The sequence below is a fragment of the Ambystoma mexicanum genome, chromosome 9 (genome assembly GCF_040938575.1).
Source record: "Ambystoma mexicanum isolate Mex_15411 chromosome 9, UKY_AmexF1_1, whole genome shotgun sequence".
Taxonomy (NCBI): domain Eukaryota; kingdom Metazoa; phylum Chordata; class Amphibia; order Caudata; family Ambystomatidae; genus Ambystoma; species Ambystoma mexicanum.
Window position 1 is genome coordinate 599,367,814 of NC_090931.1, and position 21,327 is coordinate 599,389,140.

The 21,327-nt window shown below is 51.6% G+C and overlaps 1 protein-coding gene across 3 annotated transcripts in view; it reads right to left on the reverse strand.

Moving 5' to 3' along the window:
• Nucleotides 1-21,327, reverse strand: part of SPECC1 (sperm antigen with calponin homology and coiled-coil domains 1) — a 1,474,528-nt gene that overhangs the window by 866,913 nt on the left and 586,288 nt on the right. For all 3 annotated transcript variants that reach the window (XM_069615230.1, XM_069615231.1, XM_069615232.1), the window contains one exon: nt 12,319-12,494. In XM_069615230.1, coding sequence (XP_069471331.1) covers nt 12,319-12,494 — 176 coding nt within the window. The remainder of the gene's footprint in view (nt 1-12,318; nt 12,495-21,327) is intronic.

The following is a 21,327-nucleotide window of genomic DNA, read 5'->3' on the forward strand; positions in this document are numbered from 1 at the left end:
ATCACTTAACCAGCTTGGCTACAAATGGGTGGACTAGCAACAGTTCTAAGGTGAATCTGACAGGGTGGGCGTGGAGTTTATAAACTCAAATGTTCACTAAGATGAGGTAAGTAGTCATATGGATACACTCTGCACCAACAGGCTGCCGTCTTAATCATGACACATGCTCCTTTTGGTGACATAGCTCTGAATTGCAAATTTCACCATATTAAAAGTAAAAGATTTCTAGAATCAAGATTTCAATTTTCACTACAAATCCCAGGTGATTTTCTAGAGGAAACGATTTCCCCACATAGATCACCAATGTAATGTAGCACAGAGAAGCAAGAAAGAGCGATCAGCGATCTCCATACAGACCCATGGTGGAACGGTTTATTTAGTATGATGTTTAGTGCGATATGGTGAGAGCACTGCCTCACTTGGGAGGAATATTGGAATTTAGACTTTGGTCCATTTGGATTATAGTTTTTCGGGGCTGCAGTGTTTGTAGATTGGATTAGGAAGCGTGTGGGAGCATGGAGAAAAGGCCTCTTCGATAATTAGCGCCCTAGGCTCTGATGCAGGTCTTGGGGTTGGCTAGTGCCTCCTCTTGGACTGTCCTCTCTCTGGTTGTCCCACACCGATGGTGCCTTCGGGGCGTACTCCTGTGACAGGATCATGGATAAAACCATGTCAAGGGGGTCCATGGACGCCTCTAAACCTGGTGTAGGGGTGCCTACCAGGGCAATGCCACAGCCAGACCTACCCTGAGGTAGTGTTGGGGCGATTGGGGGACCCTGTGCCCGGCTCACCTGCACGCATTGAGCCGTACATGTACATTCATGCCTCTGCCTCCTTTACCATGTTTTTCAGCCTCTGTCTTGGCCAAGCCTCTATTTTTTCAGATGGTTGCCACAAAACTACTGCTACCCACATGCACCAGACATCTCAGGAAAATGGATCCTGGGAAGCTGCACAACATAAAGAACAGGGACGCAAAGTACCACAATGCACCTGGGCTGAACAGTCAAGACCCAGCCTGAAACGGACTAGTCATCAAAATGGGAATGTGGAATGTGCTTCCCCTTTTAGAGGTCGAATGGGCGACCCAACCCCCATCCCAAACAGCCCAGAAGGGCTACAGAGGAGTAGTTTGGCTGTGGAACTGGCAACTACTCGAACCTGGTGGACTCACCAGTGAAACAGGCAGCAAGTGACCCCTCTAACTTCATGGCTCGCTCGAGGAAAATGGAGATTGAAAAGGTGACAGGGCAAGAGGGTGAAGTCTTCTAGGGCTAGTAACAGGATCACACACACAGCCTTTGAACCAGGGAATTGACTGACTGCGTAGTCAATGGGAGCAAAGGGAGGCTTCTAGAAAGAAAGGGGAGGACTATACAAATCCAGCCGTCAGAGGGGGAGGTGGATGGACAGGTCAAAGAGAGGGTACAGGAGGATCAAAAGACCAGAGGGAGGGCGTGGCACATAACTCTCAAGTCAATGCTTTTTGAGGGCGTCACCCGCCACGTAATCAATTCCGTCACCTGAACAGATCCTTACAAGCCCATGCATACAAGCCTCACCCACAAAAAACAAATTGTGCTGTTTTCACCCACCCCCGGGAAAGAAAAGGTTGAGAGCCATGTGTAGCAGCTGGAGGAGACTTTGGAGAGGCTGCAGAGCGAGAAGGTAAGGTGTTGAGGGGTCAAGCAAGGTTTGAGGCATAGCGTGGTTGGAGGTAATTTTGGAGGGAGAGAAGGCGAGTCAGAGAGAGACAGGGTAGTGTTGAGAGGAGTGCGATGTGGTGGCTGGTAACAGAGAGAAGGATTACTCTACAATCTAATGTAGAGCTGTGTGTAAAGTGACCTGTTGGCTGTTATACTATTTAACATTGTAGATCTCAGCGCTTTGCATAGATGTTATAATCCCTTTCCGTGGGCCATTTGTTTTGGTGTGTGGGCTGTTGGTTGGTAGTGTTTTGGTTGCGGGCATGTTCTATATGATACGCTTTTTCCCCCAATTGCTGGCGATGCATTGCATTTCTTTGCCCGTTTTTGACATCTCTGGATTTCCTAATATTCCTTTGGGTTTGAAAGAAGAGGCTCTCTGAGTTTATGTAATTTCCTGGTGGTAATAGGGTGGTTCGGCTGGTTGGGTGTATAATGTGAAGAGGTTTGTGTCTGCTTATTTCCGGCTTTGCATGTCTAAGCCCATACGTGGCTTGGGCCCCTTTGTACTGGCATTAGGTGATGAAATGTCACCAAGTCACATTGGAATAACCAACCTGTGGAATTGAGAGGGACTCAGAGGGTTAGGGATGGCCACGTGCTTGGTAATGGGCTAGTCAGAGGAGGCATGATATGATATGATAGGTCATTTATAATGCGCTTTAACACCCAGAGGTTTCTAAGCAAAGACTCTGGGATCGAACCTGTGTTGCTCCGTGTTGTCTTGCTTCCAAGGCAAGCGCGTTGCCCCTGAGCTTTCCTCTAGAGACAAATTTGGGGAGACCCTCTCTCCACTCCTTCCCAAGCCATCATGCCTCTTTAGAACCAGTGAAGTAGATCAACAATCCTTACTACAAACCTGGGGAAGCAGGGGGATATAAGACTACCGGTTCTTAATGCCACTGACCCTATATAAGGTAAAACACAGCCTATCACACAACATGCTCTACTGTAATGCCCAGAAGGAACAATGTCCATTGTTATTAGAATACAGACCAGAGGAGTAAGGTGAAAGAAATATCATGGGCCCAGTCCTGCACCCAGTCGTCCGCAAAACCCCAACTGCAGAAGTTGGCCAGGTCACTGGCGAGATCTTTTTCTGATGCTTTGAGAAAAAGGCACTTGGCGCAGTTACCGCTTACACTGACCAAAGATGTACCCAGGTCAGGCAGCCACACAGCCTCATTGCTGCATGGGGTCTCATGTCTCCACTGTCACTTCTCCCAATTTCAAATGGCGGCCTAGGATTTAAAATCCTCAACCTTCCCGGGACCGGAGAATTACTGCCGATTATGTTCCCAGGGAAACTAATGAAGACTAGTCAGGCCAATCACGAGGAAAGCCTAGTACTCCCGAAAACCACTATTCAGGGAGTCAGTGGTAAAGTTCTAGCCAGTCACGGACCCAGAATAGAGAAGGGCCAGTCAAGAAGCTTACAGGCTGATCAAGAACTCCATACAAATGTGCGACGTGTTACCAGATGGCACAGAGTCCTGAATACAGAGCCTGGAAGCGAGAGGACCAAGGAAGGGATCACAAGGAGGATGGAAAACCATAGGAATGCTGAAAGCTTCATCTCCGACACTAGGAAGCGACTAGAGGAAAGATATTCACCACCCCAGAGAGCTTGATCTCAGAGTCTGCCCACAGCTAGTAGGGGATACCAAAGTCTGCCGGGGGACGGGAGCGCCTTCTCTGAAAGGCTGCACTGGGCAACAAAGCAAGTGGCAAGAAATCCTTGCTGGTACGAGAAGTCCAAAAGCATGCTGGCCACGGTATCCTTTAGACTGAGAAACCAGATAGCGGGCTGGGCGCTATATCACAGAGACTAGATTCTGGAATCCAGATAAGGAGAGGGTCCTCTAGATAAGCCCTTACACCATGTTGATGTAATCGATCCCGATAGTCTAGAAGAACAGTCATCCTTTTCAGTTTTTAGCTGAAGCCTCTAGCCCCGTGGCCATTTACCCTCCGAACCAGTTTGTAAAATAAGGATCTTCAACCTTACCCCGCCTCGTGCGTTCTCTTGAGCCTTCATTATGTAGGCCATTTTAGGTGGTACCAGATTTTTATGCCCACAATGGTCTCGCTCGTTTTTGATCATCTGCTCCGAGAGGGTGGCCTTCCAGTTCTTGATTTCCCTTTTGTGGCCTTTATTGGATGAGGTGCTGTGTCATACTGTGATTGGCCATCCTATGTCACTACTTCTACATGGCTCGTATTCTCCCCTCAAGCCATTATCAGTAGTGAGGTGTCTCTAGGTAGGCTGACGTGTGTTCATCATTTGACAACCAACAGAAGCCATGCAGGTGGTGGCCAAATGCCAAAAGGTATTATTTATACTACATTCATGATGCTTGAGATCTGGTCTGAGAACTTTGGCCAGGTGCACAATGCCATGAGAAGAAACAGATCAACAGGGGAGAAGGGGGGGCAGAGGCAAAGAGGAAGGTCTTGAGAAGTTTCCAGAACCGAAGATGTTTTTCCTCAGGTTTCAAGGTGGCCGGGAGGCTGTTCCAAAGGGAGGCACCAGCCGAAGACAGGGATCTACCCCCAGCTCATTTTTTTACAAAACGACTAACCCTGAGGGAGTTAGAAGTGGAGGAGCGAAGGGTCCGAAAGGGGAGGTATTTACAGAGGGATAGTTGAAGGTATATTAGACCCAGACCCCAGAAAGCCTTGTGGACAATGCAGAGGGTTTTAAATTTAATCCTTGCATCCACTCTGAGCCAATGAAGGGATTTCAAGGCTGGAGAGATACGATCCCAGGGCTTGAGGCCAAGGACAAGTCTCGCAGTCCTGTTCTGGATTAGTTGTAGAGGGCGGACAGTGGAGGCAGGTAGATTTAGGAAGAGGCTGTTACAGTAATCCAGTCTGGAAAGAACCAGAGCTTGGAAGACAGTGAGCTTTTGAGGAAAGGTAGAGTACCTCTAAGAAGGTGAAGTAAAAAGTTAGATTTTTTGGAGACATCAGAGATGTGTGTGGAGAAGGAAAGTTTACTGTCAAAGATAACCCAAGGTTCTTAGCCGCGCAAGTGGGGGTGGGAGGAGGGCCAAGGGAGGCCGACCAGAGAGCGAGAGGAAAGGATGGAGATGGTGTACCAATAAGGAGGATCTCCGTCTTGTTGGCATTTAGACATAGATCATTGGCGGCACACCAATTTTGAATGGCAATTAGACAAACAGAGATGAGGGAAGGAGAGGAGGAGGCTGAAGGAAGTCTAAAAATGAGTTTGGTGCCGTCAGCATAGCACTGGAAAGTTGAGCAGAACATTGAGATGCAGTAAGCAAGAGTTGCCAGGTATTGGTTGAAAAGCCAGGGCGAGAGGATAGACCCATGGGGAACACCACATGTGGAGAGGGAGATAGAAGATGGGAAGGACCGAAGTTGTACCTGGGAGGGTCGATCAGAGAGAAAAGAGGTCAGCCAAGCCAGAGCCTGATCAGTGATACTGAGGTTGTCACAAAGACGATTGAGCAGGGTGGTATGGTTGACTGGGTCAAATGCAGAGGAGAGGTCAAGTAGGATGAGGACAGAGGGAATGTTAGAATCGAGGTTGGAGAGCAGGTTTTCACAGATGTTCAGGAGAGCAGTTTCCGTACTTCTGGCAGCTCTGAAGCCAGATTGGTGGTTACGGAGGGAGCCAGCAGAGTCAGAATGGAGATTAAGCTGAGAGATGGCCAGCTTTTCCAGGAGCTTGCCCAAAATGGGAGTAATGGAAATTGGGCGGTAGTTTTCCAGACATGACGGATCAGCAGTGGATTTCTTGAGGAGAGAATGCACAAGGGAGTGTTTAAGAGGGGTGGGGAAAGAGCCAGAGGCAAAGGAGAGGTTGCAGAAATCAGCAAGGGCTGGTGCAAGTGTGTCAATGTGGTCCTTAATGGTTTTAAAGGAACTGGGAAGGACCTGTTTTGATGAGGTTTTCATAGATCGGACTTGCCTAGATATCTCATCAGGGGAGAAAAGAGGAAAGGAGGAGAAGGAGGATGAGGGGTAGCTGAAGGAGGGTCAGTAGGCTGAGAAGGAGAGGGAGGAGGGGGAGCAGAGGAGAGGGTGGACAGGATGTCCTGGGTTTTAGAGATAAAGTGATAGGCAAGGGCATTGCAAAGATCCTGGGAGGAGAGAGGAGAGGTGGAGACTGCAGCAGGGTTGGCCAGCTCCTTGCAGATTTTGAAAAGTTTGGCCAAGTTGTTAGATGCTGCAGAGACGCAGGCTTGTATGTGGACCCTCTTCTTAGTGTGGACAGCAAGTCGGTATTGCCTTTGGAGCAGGCGGCAGGCCTACACTTCAGTTTAATTGTAGGTAGGTCAGAGTCATACCAAGAATTGCACTTGGCTTTGGACTTCAAACGGATACTCATGATGGGGGCAAGAGTATCAAAAGTAGCAGAAATAGAGGAGTAGAGAAGAGAGAGGGCTGTGTCAGGGTGTGAGTCAGCCTGGGGTGGAGGAGGGGGGAGAGAAGGTTGCAGCGAATGCCTCGACTGACACACGCTTCATGGACCGTATTTCTGAGATGGTGGGTGGCAATCTAGGAGTGAACTTGGCTTGGGGGGAGGAGATGGAGAGATGAGAGGAGAGGCGGCAGTGATCACTCCAGGAGAGAGGAGTGGTAAGGGGGTAGAGATGGGGAGGCCAGATGAGATCAAGACATCATTTGTGTGGCCAGCCAAGTGAGTCCGGCCGGAGGGAAGGACGGAGAGGGAGAGTGTATCGCAGAGGTGGCGAAAGAGTGAAGATAAGGGACAGGTAGAATCAAGATGAATGTTGAGGTCACCAAGGAGGAGAAGTTGAGTGGTGGAGGCCAAGAGGGAAGAGGAGAACTCGGCCCACTCAGAGAGAAAAGAAGTGATTTGACCAGGGGGCTGGTAGAGAGTAGCAACAGTAAGATAGTGGCTAGGAGAGAGAGAGCCTGCAGACTAAGCATTCAAACAAGGAGTAAGCTTGAGTGGGAATGAGAGAGGCAGGGATCCACTCAGGGAAGATAAGGGCTACACCCCCTCCAGGCCGATTGGATCTGGGAGCTGAGAGGATCTTGTAGCCGTTGGGGAGGAGAGTGTCAAAGCTCGTGATAGAGCTGGCTGTGAACCATGTCTCGGTGAGACCGAGGACATCAAGGTCGAGTTCTTCTAGGAGGTGACAGATGTTAGACGAGTGTTTAACAGCCGAGTGAGAATTTAGTGTGGCGAGATGGAGAAGGTTGCCAGACTTAAAGACCTTCCGGGGAGGGGTACAGATCGTAGGTACGCCCTGCGGAGGTGTGGAAGGAGTTTGAGATGGGGCAAAGGAGGAGGCAGAGGAGGGCAAGGTAGCCAGAGCAGGAGAGTAGGGGACAGCTGGAGATGAGAGGAAATTGATGAGGCGAGGGAACTGCCTATCAAAGAGGAGGAGGTTAGCCTGAGGGCCTTGCACCATGACAGTAACATTTAGATAGATGTTAATAAAGACTCTAGAGGAGTCAAAGAGATCCATACGTACTTCCCAGCGGGTGCCACCAGTAATGGGAGAGGAGGAGACAGGACAGAGAACAGAGATCATATGAAGGGTCCAGAGATCTTGTGAAGGAACAGAAATGAGGATGTCAGTGAGGGTTTGTCTGGCAGAGGTGCTGGAATAGGTATCAGCGATGGGGAGACCAGGGTTAGAAACCAAAATATCCTTTTTGAATGTCTTCTTACCAGACTTGGTGAGAAGGGCAGGAAAGTTGATAGAGAAACAGTTGGAATAGATAGGAGAAACAGATAATGCCATGGGCAGGTAGAGAGAGGAGGCAGTAGGAGAAATATACAAGATCAGAGATATGGAGCGGTCACTGGGCTAGCAGGTAGCAATGTAGGTTAACAAAAACACCCCCAAATCTGACTTTCCCAAAACACACCCAAGTTTGACTTTCCCAAAACACCCCCAAATTTGACTTTCCCAAAACACACCCAAATTTGACTTTCCCAAAACACACCCAAATTTGACTTTCCCAAACACACCCAAGTTAGACTTTCCGATTTGGAACGATTCCGGTGCGATTTGGTTACCTTGAAGCATGATACGGCCATGTCTAAAATGCCTAATAAAACCTTTGGCATTCACCTACGAAAGCAGGGCACTGCTTCCTTATAAGATAACAAGGTGACCGGCTCCAAACAGTTCTGACGAGAGGGCAGTTTGAAGTAGTGTAACGTTTGCCTATTTGTAGATCCACAGACCAGGGGGCAGAAAGAGGAGGACAGCATTTATCAGGGGTTAAATGATAAATATACGCACTCAAATGAAAAACATACCCACCCAAGCTTGTTTTTTTCTCAAGCAGTCTGCGCCGAAGTGCTTTGGCCCACGCGATTGGCAGAGAATCGATGCAATAAGAGTGCCCATCAACAGAGCGGGAGTAATGTGCAGAGAGATGTCGCTCTCTCACTGTCTCCCTCAAGCGCCATCATGCATGACACACAGTAACCCCATTACTCCTTCCACCTACAGAAGGGTCTGGATAGAGTCGTAGCTGCTCACTTTCGTGTGGACGCCCAACGCCAAGTCCGTGCGGACCTTGAACATAGTGTAGGTGTTTCACCCTCTTGTTCGAAAGATGCAGGATCAAAATCCCCCACAGGGGGGCCTCAGTGAGCCAATACTCAAATATTACCCAACCGTAAGGACGCATTCAACACTCACCCAGATGTATTCATAAATCTTATGCTAGTGAGGATTTGGTGCATATGTGTGTGCTCATACACACGCATGCTTACTTCCTATCAAATATTAAGTCTACAAACATTGGGAATGCCAACAATTAAGTGATAACATTTTATTAAACAGAACATAACAACAGTGTTGGATCCTTAAACCACCCTCTTGATTTGGATTGTTGTGAATGTGTTAATGTGTCGTGTTTGCTTCCCATATTGCTGTTGTATGTGTACATTGCATGTGAACGTTAGTTATTGTTTGGTGCAAAATGCAGGATGAAGACAGAATAGTGCGTTTTTGTGAAATAATGGTGTATGCACTTTTTATGTTTATTAATGTGTATGTGAGGACTAGTGCTTGCATTTGAATGTGAGCTTTTAGAAATGATTGTATGTTTGCTATGCGTCTTGCTGGCTTAGCATATGTTAAAAAGATATACATGTGTGCTGACCTTATTGGTCTTATAAATCGAGGCTCGCTCCCCGGAGCTCAACCCCCTCACTTGTTATTAGAGTCCGAGTCAGGATTCTCGGTTGGTGGCCGCCATGTTGCGTTCGGCGAGATTATTTCTGGTTTGTTTTGTCGTTGTGGTTTTGTGAAGTACGTGCGGTTTGTGGTGTTGTAGAGGTATGGTGCGTGTTTAGGAATGTTGGAAATGAGGCCAGGTCATTTCTACAACCGAGGACAAAATCGGACAAATGAAAAATGTTCATTTTGGAACCTCCCGGAAATTATATATGCAAGCACACACGGGCGTGTCCGCGCGCGCACACAACCGTACAAATGTCTGCAGAAGATTGAAACAGGACTGACCATTCGGTATAGGAACAGGAAGTATGGAAGCGGGTTCCATCATGGAACCAGGGTACTGTGATGTGGACCAACACGAGCTCAGTCAGAACAAGGACCCTGTTTTTTTACCAGCAAGATTGCATTTCCCAGGGTCTGTGCTGGATTTTGATGCCCTTACGCTCCACGTTTACTGTGTCTTGTCATATTGTGGCCTGCTTCGCAGCGCTTTGCCCCCATTACAGCACATGCCAAGCTACGTTGCTATCCTTTGCCCAGACAAAGTCTGCTCTACCACAGGGCCCTTTCAGCAAACGCCACTCCTTGGCTAAATATGTTCTTTGTATTGCAAACACAGCAAAGACAGAAGAGCAGGTGGTGCACAGCGCACCTCTAGTGTCAACACGCCTGCAGCTGGAAGCACAGCGGGACACACAATGTTTACAATGGCAGAACTCTGGCATCTGGTCAGACCGTGCCATACGTGAACTGCCACAGCACGGATGAAGGTGGCAGTGAAGGAAAGGAGTCTACCACTTTACCACCGCCTCACACTCCAGGAGCACACCGTGCCTCGGCTGTGATGGAAGGTGTGTTGTTTTGCTCATCCCATTTAATGTTAACCCTATACTAGAAAGTTAGATTCTGAAAGGCAACACAGAAAGTCAGTAAATCAGCATTCGCGGGGTATGCCCCAAATTGTGGAACCTCGGGTACCGTCAACATCACACTTGCCCCTAACCTCATGCAAGAGAGAAAAGAAATGGTGGGCCTCGACTTTAAGGAGCCCCTTCCCCTCACCCTGTAAGAAATGCCATCTGCGAACCCACCCCAGGCCTCTACAACCAGGGGTGGACTGGGAACCAAAAGAGGCCCCGGAAATAATTTTCAAAGTGGCCCCATATTACACATTTTCAACAGGCCCAACCCTTTTCCTATGGAAGAATTTGGAAAGACCATACAAAAGTGGCCCGGGGGCAGAGGTCTCCCAGGAAAAGTTCCCTATAGGCCAGCGCAGCCCTGTCTAAATGTACATGCCAACTATTGCCGCTACCCTAAACCATATGCTGGTAGTTCAAGCCATATTTTGGTGACTATTTCTCCCCATCCCACGACCATCTAATGTGTGCCTGTACCCGCCCCCCCCCCCATCCCAATCCCACTGATGGTCAGTGGCCCATTGCTTCCTAAAGCTTGGTTTGTGCCCAAGAAATACCAGCAATGAAATAAGATGCTTGCAGACACTACGTAGACGAGTTCTGCCATAAAAGAACTAATACACCAGGAGTGTTTATTTGGCACACTGCTCCGTACCCCAACCAGGATGGGCAAGGACGGCGCGCACATGAATAGTGAACAGACCCCTTCTGCACCACACGTGGTCCCTTCAGAGGTAGTCACTGCCCAAGCTCATGAAGGCCAGCTCTGCCGGTTAAGATGCGATGCCCAGAACTTTCTAGTGGCCAGGTATTGCCATTTTACATGTATTTTCCTTTTCTCCTAAAAGTGCCCTCACCCATGTGTAAATCAATGTGCAAACTCAAATCTCGGTCTCAAAATGTCCCTCTCGGGTGATGTTATGTTTAAGGATATTTATGCCGCGCACTATCACCACCCGAGTGGTCCCCTGGCGCTCTGGCGGATCTGAAAAGCAAGAGGGTAAGGTAAGTTACGTCTGAGCGGGGGAAAAAGCACAAGAGAGAGGCGATGTGCCGCTGGCAGCTTCAGTTCAGTTTACACCGTTCGCTGAGGTGTGAATTTTCGGTCGGTATTTGTCATGTGCTGTGTGTGGTTTGTTTCAGTGTCGATCTCAAACGTTAACCTATACAGCCTGTATGCCCTGCTCAAAAACAAATCTGACACTAAGAGTGCATATATAAAAAAAAGTTAATGGCCACGATCACAAGGCTTCACTTAACACAAGCCGTCCATTTCCTGTTGGAAGCTGATTTCCATTCCGCCACTTGTTGAACACCAGCTGCAAGGCTAGGTTAATGGAGTGAAGAATATCTAAACACAGAGCGGGAGGGTTTGCCGGTCATACCTCCCTCTCATTGCACAGGGGACACCCATGTGACTTGAAGAAAAAAAAACCCTCGCTAAATTCTTTACCACTGGAGCATTTCTGCAATATATTGACCCACTCTCCACAGAGCGTGGGCAGTGGAACTTCGAGTTGGTTAGATATTGACCTGACTTTGTGCCCCATATAATTAATTATTGGTGGGGTATGAGCCCCACAGTAACATATGATCCAGCACTTATGGGTAACAAAAAAACGAAACGCTTTTAAGAGTTAATTAGAGGACAGGCTTTCACAATTATCTCCAATCATACGATGCGTCAATGTTACTTCATCACCATACTTTTAACAGATGATGTAATGCTTATTGTAGCAGAATGTTAAATACATTACCACATCATTATTGTGGTTATTAAAAAACGGTATGTTATGCCATGTTAATTGGCTTTTATACTGCACACATCACCACCGTAGTGGTCTTAAAGAACCGAAACCATATCCATATGGGCAAACTGGTATGAAAAAGAATGTTGGATGGACTGGAAAAGCAAGGGTTAATTGGATCCTACTTGCATAAAGAAAAGGCTGTCTTGGGGTTTGAAAGTCCCTTGCACTCCCATCCCCTGTTCTTAAAGGGCCATTCATTCTGCTTAACTACACTTCTAAGTACAGCTTAACTGGCCTTAAGAAATGGGTTTTCATATTCAAAACAAATGACAAGCATTCTGGAAATAAACTTACATCAACATAATGACACCTATTTCTCAGGAACAGTAATGGAGTGAGAATAAACTAGGCAAAATTGACCTTCCAGACAGGAAGTAAGGCTACGCTGAGAATTTCATAGAGGTAGAAAAGGCACTCGACGCGCTCCCACAATCCCCTAGTGGTGCAATCGGGCCCGAGGACTTCAGGGATATGCTAGACCCAGAATCATGGACGATATCCTTGAAAAATCCATGAATAGATTTTTCAAAGTATAGCTACAGAAAAAGCGAAGCGGTTATTAAAAACACACAGGCGGCCATGTTAACAACAGTCAAGCTACAGAACAAGCATTATAGGCAAGCATGCATGGACACACGGAGAGGAAGCCTGTGTAGGGTGGAGGACAAGCACTGACCTGCACCCGCGCACCTCCTCCAGTTCTTTCTGTAGACGGGAACAGCGCTCCTCCTCTTCCTGGAGCCGCCGCCGCACTGTGCGTAGCTCCTGCTGGGCCTCACACTTTATGTCGTTCGCCACCACTACTGCCGTCTGCAGATCCGCCTGGAAAAACTTCCACTCTTCTGCATCGTCCTGGAGGTGGGTGAGAGGGGGCAGAAGTAAGATTAAGTGCCATGTGATGTTGTACAGCGCACCCGCTGCCATTTTGCCAGCATCTTGGTACCAAGGGAAGAGCCAGGTTGCTAAGTGGCAGACACCTCGATCAGGGGTATCACACCAAACATACACCAAGCAATACATTTTAACAAATAAGCAGGGCAAGCTCGGTACACATGTTTTTTACTTTGGTTCCATTGGCAGAGGTTCTTGTCACTTTCTTGTTGAAGGGCACTCTGTATGCCAACCCAAGTCTCCTGATTAAAGGATATCTAGGTGGCACTCATAGGCCAAATCATTGCCCACTTTTCTGTTAAACAGCTGCTAAATTATCATTGTAACACAGGGGTGTAAAACAGGTGGCTCTATAGATGTTATTGACTCCAATTCCCATGCTCCCTCACCATTCACTAGATTGGATTTGCAGTGCAAAACATTTGGAGATCCAAAGGTTGCTGAATCGTGATGTAGCAGGTGTAAGGGGCCTCAAGTGTGAGGAAATATTCCAACATGTTGGCCACCCAAGATCGGGCAGAACAGAAATGTTACTGGATGCCATCTTGACTCCTCTGGATGTGGGGGGGGGGCAGTGGTTTTTTGGTGGAAGAGATCAGAAGATAACTAGGCACGGTAGCTGAAAGGCTGATAGGTGGGAGGGAGTGGGCATGGGAGTGCTTCAGACTTCTAGTTAGTGCTAATGTGTGGGGGAGACACAGGAGGTGGGGTCATGATACTGGGGGGAAACAGCCAGGTTTTGAGGGCCTTCCTAAAGGCCAGATGATCCTCAATGAGACAGAGAGAGAGGGGAAGTGAGTTCCAGAATGAGGGTGCAAGGATGGAGAAGCAGGCTCCCACTAGTCTGTAGAACTTGAAAGGGGGGACTATCCGGATGCAAGCAGAAACTGATCTGAGGGTTTGGGTGGGGTGGTAGCATGCATTTTTTTTTTTTTAGGTATTCGGAGCCTTTCTTATGGATGGCACAGTGGTCAATGCACATGGATTTGAAGGAGGCCAGTTGGCTGGCAGGCAGCCACTGAAGTACCCACAGTGCAGGGGAGATGTGTCTCTAGGGGAGAGTGCGAGGAGAAGTCTTGTTGCAGAGTTTTGGATCTGTTGGAGTTTTCCAATTTGAGATGCAGGCGCACCTCGATCGAGGGAATTGAGTAGTCTAGGCGCGAGAGGATGATGACCATGATTGCACTAGGGCCGCCCCTTCCTCTCTCATCCAGAAGTAGCATTATCTACCCTAGCTCGGGCATCTGGTGTCTATGGATAAGTATATGCAAGATATTGTCCCCCATGACAAGGCCAGTGCCTTAGCTTTGCCAAGAGGGGGAGGGGAAGACCGGTCGCAAAGCACTCCAGACCCAATGCTGGCCCCTCTTCCCTTATCAGCTGCCTTGCCTCAGACTGCAAATACTTGCCACTGTCTCCTTTCCATTGCAGATACCAACAGTATGAAGCAAAAAGTAAACAACAGAGGATCAACAAGAGAAAGCACACCTGTGACCCACACGCCAAGCAGAGGAACCCCGAAAAGACAGCAGAGAACAAGAGCTACATAGAGAAACCTCAACCCAGCAGGGTCCTGAGCAAAGATACCTCTTCCCAAACGGCCAGAGCTGCGGTGGTACACGACCAGTGAGGGATCTGCACAGAGCCACCAGAAAACAGCCATCGAAGAGCACTAGAGCGTCACGATCGAGGGAGAAAAGGAACAAGTTACTTACCTGTAACTGTTGTTTTCCAGCGTGGGTCTGGCATGGATTCACATGCTCATGAATATTCCCCGTCGTCAGGCTGGGAATCCTCGGTAAAGAAAAAACCAGTATCAGTTTCGTTTCTGATCTGTCTTTCGTAGTAATAACCAATCACTGGTCTCTGCGTCATACTGACCACAGCCAATGACTGCCCTCTACCTAAGCACCGCCTCTGGCAGCCATCTTCAGATTTGGAAGCACGTGAAGTGGCAGTATGACCAAGTGAAGAGCCGCAGAGGGGTAGGCGGGAGGGTTCGCATGTGAATCCATGCCAGACCCACGCTGGAGGACAACAGTTACAGGTAAGTAACTTGTTCCTTCTCCAGCATGGGGTCTGGCATGGATTCACATGCTCATGAATAAAGAATACATAGCAGTACACACATGCACAACCACGGGAGGTGGCAAAGGCTCAACATTAAGCATTACATCAAACTCAACATTAAGCATCTTACCTCCTCGCCAGGCTCACCTCAGGCGAACAGGTTGCGCAGCACTGCTTGGCCGACCCTGGACTCCTCCCTGGAATCCCGATCGACGCAGTAGAATTTCGTGAAGGTGTGCGTCGACCTCCACGTAGCAGCCCTGCATATGTCCAGCAGGGGCACACCAGAAAGGAACGCCGTGGTAGCTGCGATCGCTCTGGTGGAATGGGCTCTCGGACGGCCAGGCAGCGGTCGGTTTGCCAACCGATGACAGTACATGATACAGCCGGAGAGCCATCTGGAAATGGAAGCCTTCGAGAGAGCCTTCCCCTGATTGACAGGTCCAAAGTTCACAAAGAGTTGTGACGTCTTCCGAAAACACTTTGTGCGGTCCACGTAGAACTTCAGCGCTCTAGCCACATCCAGCGAGTGCAAAGTCCTCTCAGCCGGCGACGAAGGCGACGGGAAGAACACAGGCAACACCAAGGGTTCGTTGAGATGGAAGTCCGACGGTACCTTGGGCATGAAGGAGGGGTGCGTCCTGAGCACTACCCTCGTGTCGTGAAAAGTCAAGTACGGGGCCTTGCAGGAAAGGGCCTGGATCTCTCCCACCCGTCGTGCGGAGGTGATGGCCACAAGAAACGCTGTTTTCCACGACAGAAACTTCAACGGGGCCGAGTGCAGAGGCTCGAACGGAGGTCCCATGAGCTTGGTCAGCACCACGTTGAGCTCCCACGCCGGGGCCGGAGCCTTCACCGGCGGGAACGATCTGAACAGCCCCTTCATGAACTCTTTCACCAGACGATGAGACCACAAGGACGTCCGGCCCGTGGTTCTGGTGTATCGGGAGATCGCAGCAAGATGAATCTTGATGGACACGTGTGCCAGTCCAGCTTTGGCCAGCGTCAGCAGGTACGGCAGTACCTGGGGAGCCGTAATCCGTAGAGGGTTAATCTTCTGTGCGTGGCACCAGACAGAGAACCTCTTCCATTTGTGTCCGTAGCATTTAAGAATCGAGGACGCCCTGGCCTTTGCAAGAACCTCTCTGCAGTCGGCCGGTATGTCGTATCCTCCAAACTCTAGCGCTGCAGCAGCCAGGCCTGCAAGTTCAGCGATTTCGGGTCGTAGTGGAGGATGGCGCCTCCTTCCCTGGAGAGTAGATCCGCGTCCACCGGCAGCTTGATTGGCGGGGACGCTGACAAGTCCAGAAGGTCCGGGAACCATATCTGCCTCGGCCACGCAGGTGCGACGAGGATCATCCTGCACCATGACCTCTTGAGCTGGTTGACGAGCCGGATTAGCAGCGGCAAAGGAGGGAACGCGTAGAGGAACAGGCCCTCCCAGGGGAACGAGAAAGCATCGCCCATGCTCCTCGCCTGGGGAAACCTGCTGGCGAACCTCCGGCACTTGGAGTTCGTCGCCGTCGCGAACAGGTCGATCTGGGGTGTGCCCCACCGTCGGAAGAGGCGATCCACTAGATCCTGCCGTAGTTCCCACTCGTGGCACGAGCGCAGCTCCCTGCTGAGTGAGTCGGCGATGGTGTTTTTTATCCCTGCCAGATGAAACGGCACCAGAAACATCCTTTGGGCGACGGCCCAATGCCACAGGTCCTGCGCCTCCTTGGACAGTGCTGGGGACCTGGTTCCGCCCTGTTTCCTGATGTAAAACATGGTGGTGGTGTTGTCGGTGAAGATCCTCACCACCTTGCCCTTGAGGGACGGAAGGAAGGACCTGAGGGCCCAGAACACTGCACGGAGCTCCAGGACGTTGATATGGAGGGACTTCTCCGTCGGGAGCCAAAGGCCTCTCGCGTGCAGATTTTCGGTGTGCGCTCCCCACCCTTCCAGGGAGGCATCCGTGGTCACTGTCTCCCGGTGGTCTGGGGTCTGGAAGTCCATGCCCGCCGTCATATGCGCGCGGATGCCCTACCACCGGACCGCTCGGCGGAAACTCTCGTCGAGTGTGATCCTCTCCTCGAAGCCGCCCGTCGTTTGGATCCAGCGCGCGTCCAGGAACTCCTGCAACGGGCGCATCCGGAGCCTGCACATGGGAATGAGGTAGATGCAAGAAGACATCATTCCGAGGAGGGACTTGATGGACCTCACCTTGGCCGCGTCGGAAACCAACATCCGCTGTACCTTGCCCAGGATGGACCTGGTCCTTTCCTCCGATGGGGAGGCCAGAAGGGACACTGTCGAGCTTCGCTCCCAGAAACAGTGCGTTTTGCGCGGGTACCAGGTGGGACTTGGCGTAGTTCACGGAGAATCCCAGGTCCGTGAGAAGTTGGACGGTCCTTGCCGTGTGATCCACGGCGAGCTCCCTCGTCTTGGCTCGGATGAGCCAGTCGTCCAGGTAGGGGTAGACGTGGATCCCCTCGCGGCGCAGCTGCGCCGCCACCGGTGCAAGGCACTTGGTGAATACCCTGGGTGCCGACCGTAGTCCGAAGGGGAGGGCTTTGAACTGGTAGTGACGCCCTTGGACCACAAACCTGAGGAATTTTCGGTGCCCCTTTAGGATGGGAATATGGAAGTAGGCATCCTCCAAATCCAACGACGACAGGAAGTCTCCTTCCTCCAGCTGACCCAGGACGTGCTGGAGGGTGACCATCCGGAACTTTTGCGCCTTGATGAACTTGTTCAGACGTCGCAGGTCCAGGATAGGGCGCCATCCCCCCGTCTTCTTCTTCACGAGGAAGTATCTCGAGTAAACTCCGGAGCCCCGAAGCCTCTTTGGGACGAGTTCGATGGCGCCCTTCCTGAGCATCGCCTTTACCTCCAGGAGAAGTTGAGGGACGTGAAGTTCTTTCCTGGCCACGGGGGGGGGACGCGTGGACACCTTCTTTGAAACTCGAGCGCGTGCCCCCGGGCCAAGGCGTCCAGCACCCAACGGTCGGTGGAGATGGACTCCCACACGCTGACGAAGCTCGCCAGCCGGCCTCCCACCGGGGTGCTTCGGTGGGGGCCCGACCCCACGGCCGGTTCAATCCTGCTTCGACGAGGCTTTGCCGCCTTGACCTCCTTGGCGACGACGGCGGGGTCCGCCAGACTTGCCTCGTCCTCTGTAGGCCTCCTGAGCCGACGGGCGGGCCGCTTGACGGTAGGTGGAGAAACCGCCGCCGGAACTTTTGGAGGCGCCCTTGCCTCCGCTGCTCCGAAAGGGCGTCCGTCGTTGTTGCAGAACTCCAAGGGCCCGGGCCGTCACGGTGTCCGCTTTAATGGCCTGAAGGGAATCGTCCACTGTTTTCCCAAACAGGTTGTTCCCATCGAAGGGCATGTCCAGGACTCTAGTCTGAATGTCTTGACGGAAGTCCGTAGCCTTGAGCCATCCACGCCGCCTAAGGCAAACGCCGTTGCCCAACTGGCGGAACCCAGTGTCGGCGATGTCCGTCGCAACGGTAATGGCGTGGTCCGAAGCCACCTCACCTTCCTGCAGGATCTCCAGGGCCTCTGCCCTCTTGTCGTCCGGCAAGAAGTCCAGCAGGGGAGCAGTTTGTACCAGAGCTCCCTGTCGTAGCGGGCCACGATAGCCAAGGCGTTGGCCGCTTTAATCGTCGTCGCCGCAGACGAGATGACTCTGCGTCCCATAGCGTCCAATTTCTTTCCCTCGCCGTCCGGTGGGGAAGTAGATGTGGAGGCCGCACCCCCCCCCGCTTTTTTCCTGGCCGCCGCGGAGACGACGGAGTCCGGGGTAGGCTGCGCCCGGAGGCACAGGGGGGCCGTGTCCGGGACCCGGTACTTCTTCTCGTACCGGTCTCTTCTAGCTGGCGTCGTGGAAGGGTTCTTGAGGAGGGTGAGGCCCTCATCCCAAATGTCGTCCAATAGAGGCACTGAGAGGACCGTCTTCCTCTTGGCCTCGCGCCGCTGATAAAGGAAACCTTCTTCTCCTCAGGGCAGAGTTGGAAAAGCTCGGATGCCCTGGTGATCATAGAGTGGAACGATCCAATCTCGTCGGGCGGAGAAGCCCTGGTGGGAGGCGACGACGGTACATCCTCGTCGTATACCTCGTCGTCCGTACCCGTCGCTGCCGTGTCAGTCCCCGTATCATCCCCTCGGGTGGACGGGGAGGAGGGCTGGAAGGGGCGCGACGGCTGAAAAGGAGGCGGAGGGTGGATCCTTCTTTTCTTGGTAGGGGGAACACCAGAAGGTCCCGGTTCTGGGTTCCCCGACGGGAGAGGTTCCGTCGGCAACGGTAGTCTCGTCCTTATCTCTGAGCATAAGGACTGCATAGCCAACAAAATGGCCGCCGAGTTGTCTCGCGGCACTGGCAGAGGGGAATCCGACGGGCGATCAGGGGCCCCGTCGGTACCCTCGACGATGTCGTCGTCACCTGCGTCGGGATCCATCCCGACGGGCCGGTCTTCTTCCACGCCGAGGCCGTGGCTTAAGACTTCGACCAGCTCCTCCTCCGAGGTCGGGGCCGAATCTACGACGACGCCCTGCCCCCCCTTTTTCTTCCCCACGGGGGATTTCACGGGGGTCCTATCGATGGGCGCAACAGAGGACTCCCTCCGAGGTGGCAGGGAGACTCTGAGCCCCGAGGTCGCCACCACTGGTGTAGCCTCCACAGGCTGAGCCAGGGCCGCCGCGACAGTTTCGATAGAGGGCTTGGCCGGATGGATTAAGGCCTTCACCACCTTAGGTGCGCTCACCGCCTTATCCTTGAGGGGGGGACACTGCCTCGCTCCCCCTCCGCCTTCGAGCTCGACCGGGGCCTCTCCAGGAGCTTCGCCGGGTGCTCGGCCTTCCTCTTACCCGACCCAGAGCGTTGGCTCGTGGTTGATGGTGCCGGGGAGGGTGCGCCCTGCCTGGCGCCCGTAGAGCCCGACCATTCGGCGCTCCCGGTGCCAGCGGACTCGCGGTGCTTGGCCTTATGTTGGACCCCCGTCGCCGGGGCGTCCTCAAAGGTCTTAGAAGACCGCTCGGCTTTCTTCCTCTTCTTCTCGCCGGACGGGCTCTTCCCTTCCAGCCAGTTGGCGAGACGTTGATGGTGGCCCTTCATGGTCCGCTCCGACATGTTGCCGCAAAACGCACAGTCCTTCTCCACGTGCGTCTTGTCCTCATGTAGGCAGTAAAGACAAAAAGAGTTTTCGTCCTCCTTGAAGACGTTCTGCAGCTGGCATCCAGGGCAGACCCTGAACAGCTTTCCGGGCGTCGAGCTCCCCTTCTCCTGGGCCATGACCGGGCCTGAGAAACTTCTGGAGTCCTCCAAAAGCGTAGCTCGATGAAATCTTCACCCTTGAGGGGCGCAGACGAATCCGACACGGGTCCCCGTTGATCGGATGGAGAATCGGTGGAGCTTGAGGCTCTTTTGACCGAAAAAACGAAGTTTTTGAGAAAAAACGTGAAAAAAATAGCACTAACGCTCGAGAGCAATAGCACGAGGATCCCAACACATGAACGTGCGGTAAAAATCTGAAGATGGCTGCCAGAGGCGGTGCTTAGGTAGAGGGCAGTCATTGGCTGTGGTCAGTATGACGCAGAGACCAGTGATTGGTTATTACTACGAAAGACAGATCAGAAACGAAACTGATACTGGTTTTTTCTTTACCGAGGATTCCCAGCCTGACGACGGGGAATATTCATGAGCATGTGAATCCATGCCAGACCCCATGCTGGAGAAGAACTGTGCCCTGAAGTAGCACAACCCCGGGACTCATGAAGATGCCAGAGCCAGTAAGCTTGCATATGAAAAAGGAGATCCATTAGGCAACCAGGGAAGAAGGGGAGATGGGACCAACCTCCCCCAAGGAACTTCCTGGGATCGGGTCCTGAAACATCCAATTGGAATGACCACATCCTAATTACTATATACATCACATCTAGCAGACTCCAGAGTAGCTTTGGAAGGGGGCGCATGGCTGACCTCATAGTTCCTGACTCTGACTCCCTCATTAGTTACAGGAGGTGTAGGGTAGGCTTTCTTAGGGGCTAAGGTGGCATCTGGTACTCCTGTGAAAAGGGTATTGTCACTGTCCAGGTGGGGGGTGACCAGGGCTTGCACAACAGCTCTGAAACTCTGGACCTCCTCTTCACTGTCCCAACCACCATCTCCTCGGTCTTGCTAGCCACATTCTACTTACTCTTCCCAACTCCCAGCATCACTTTTCCCAACTGCTGCCTCCACCCTTGCTCCTCCCGGACACTGCCCTCCCAACCTCCTCGCTCTCGGCTGCCAACGCCTCTCTGCTCTGAACAACCCCTTCCACCTCCCTCAAGTCTTCGAATTCCCTCTTCCAATCTTCTGGCTCTCTCCTCCAGTCACCTGCCTCCAACTGCCCCTTACCTCACTCGCTCTCCAAATGCTCAGTCTCTGCACTGAGCTAGCCCAGTCAGCAATCGGGTCATAATCGTTTTCAACTGCGTGTGCCTATTTGGGAGTGTCTGATTTGTTAAGCAGGTTTTGAACTATAGGTTTCCCACCTGTAATCAATGAGGTGGAACTTGCCCTCTTCGCCCACCCCCACGCTCATCCACCCACCCCTCTGTGGACCCACAGTGGTAAGATACTGGGCTGCCATTTTGTTTTTCTACTTTTCCAGCATCTGTTTGCAGAGAGAAGTGCATGTGCACCACAGGACTGCAGTTCCATCACTTTGCTGTGGCTCCCTCCTCATCTCATCTATGG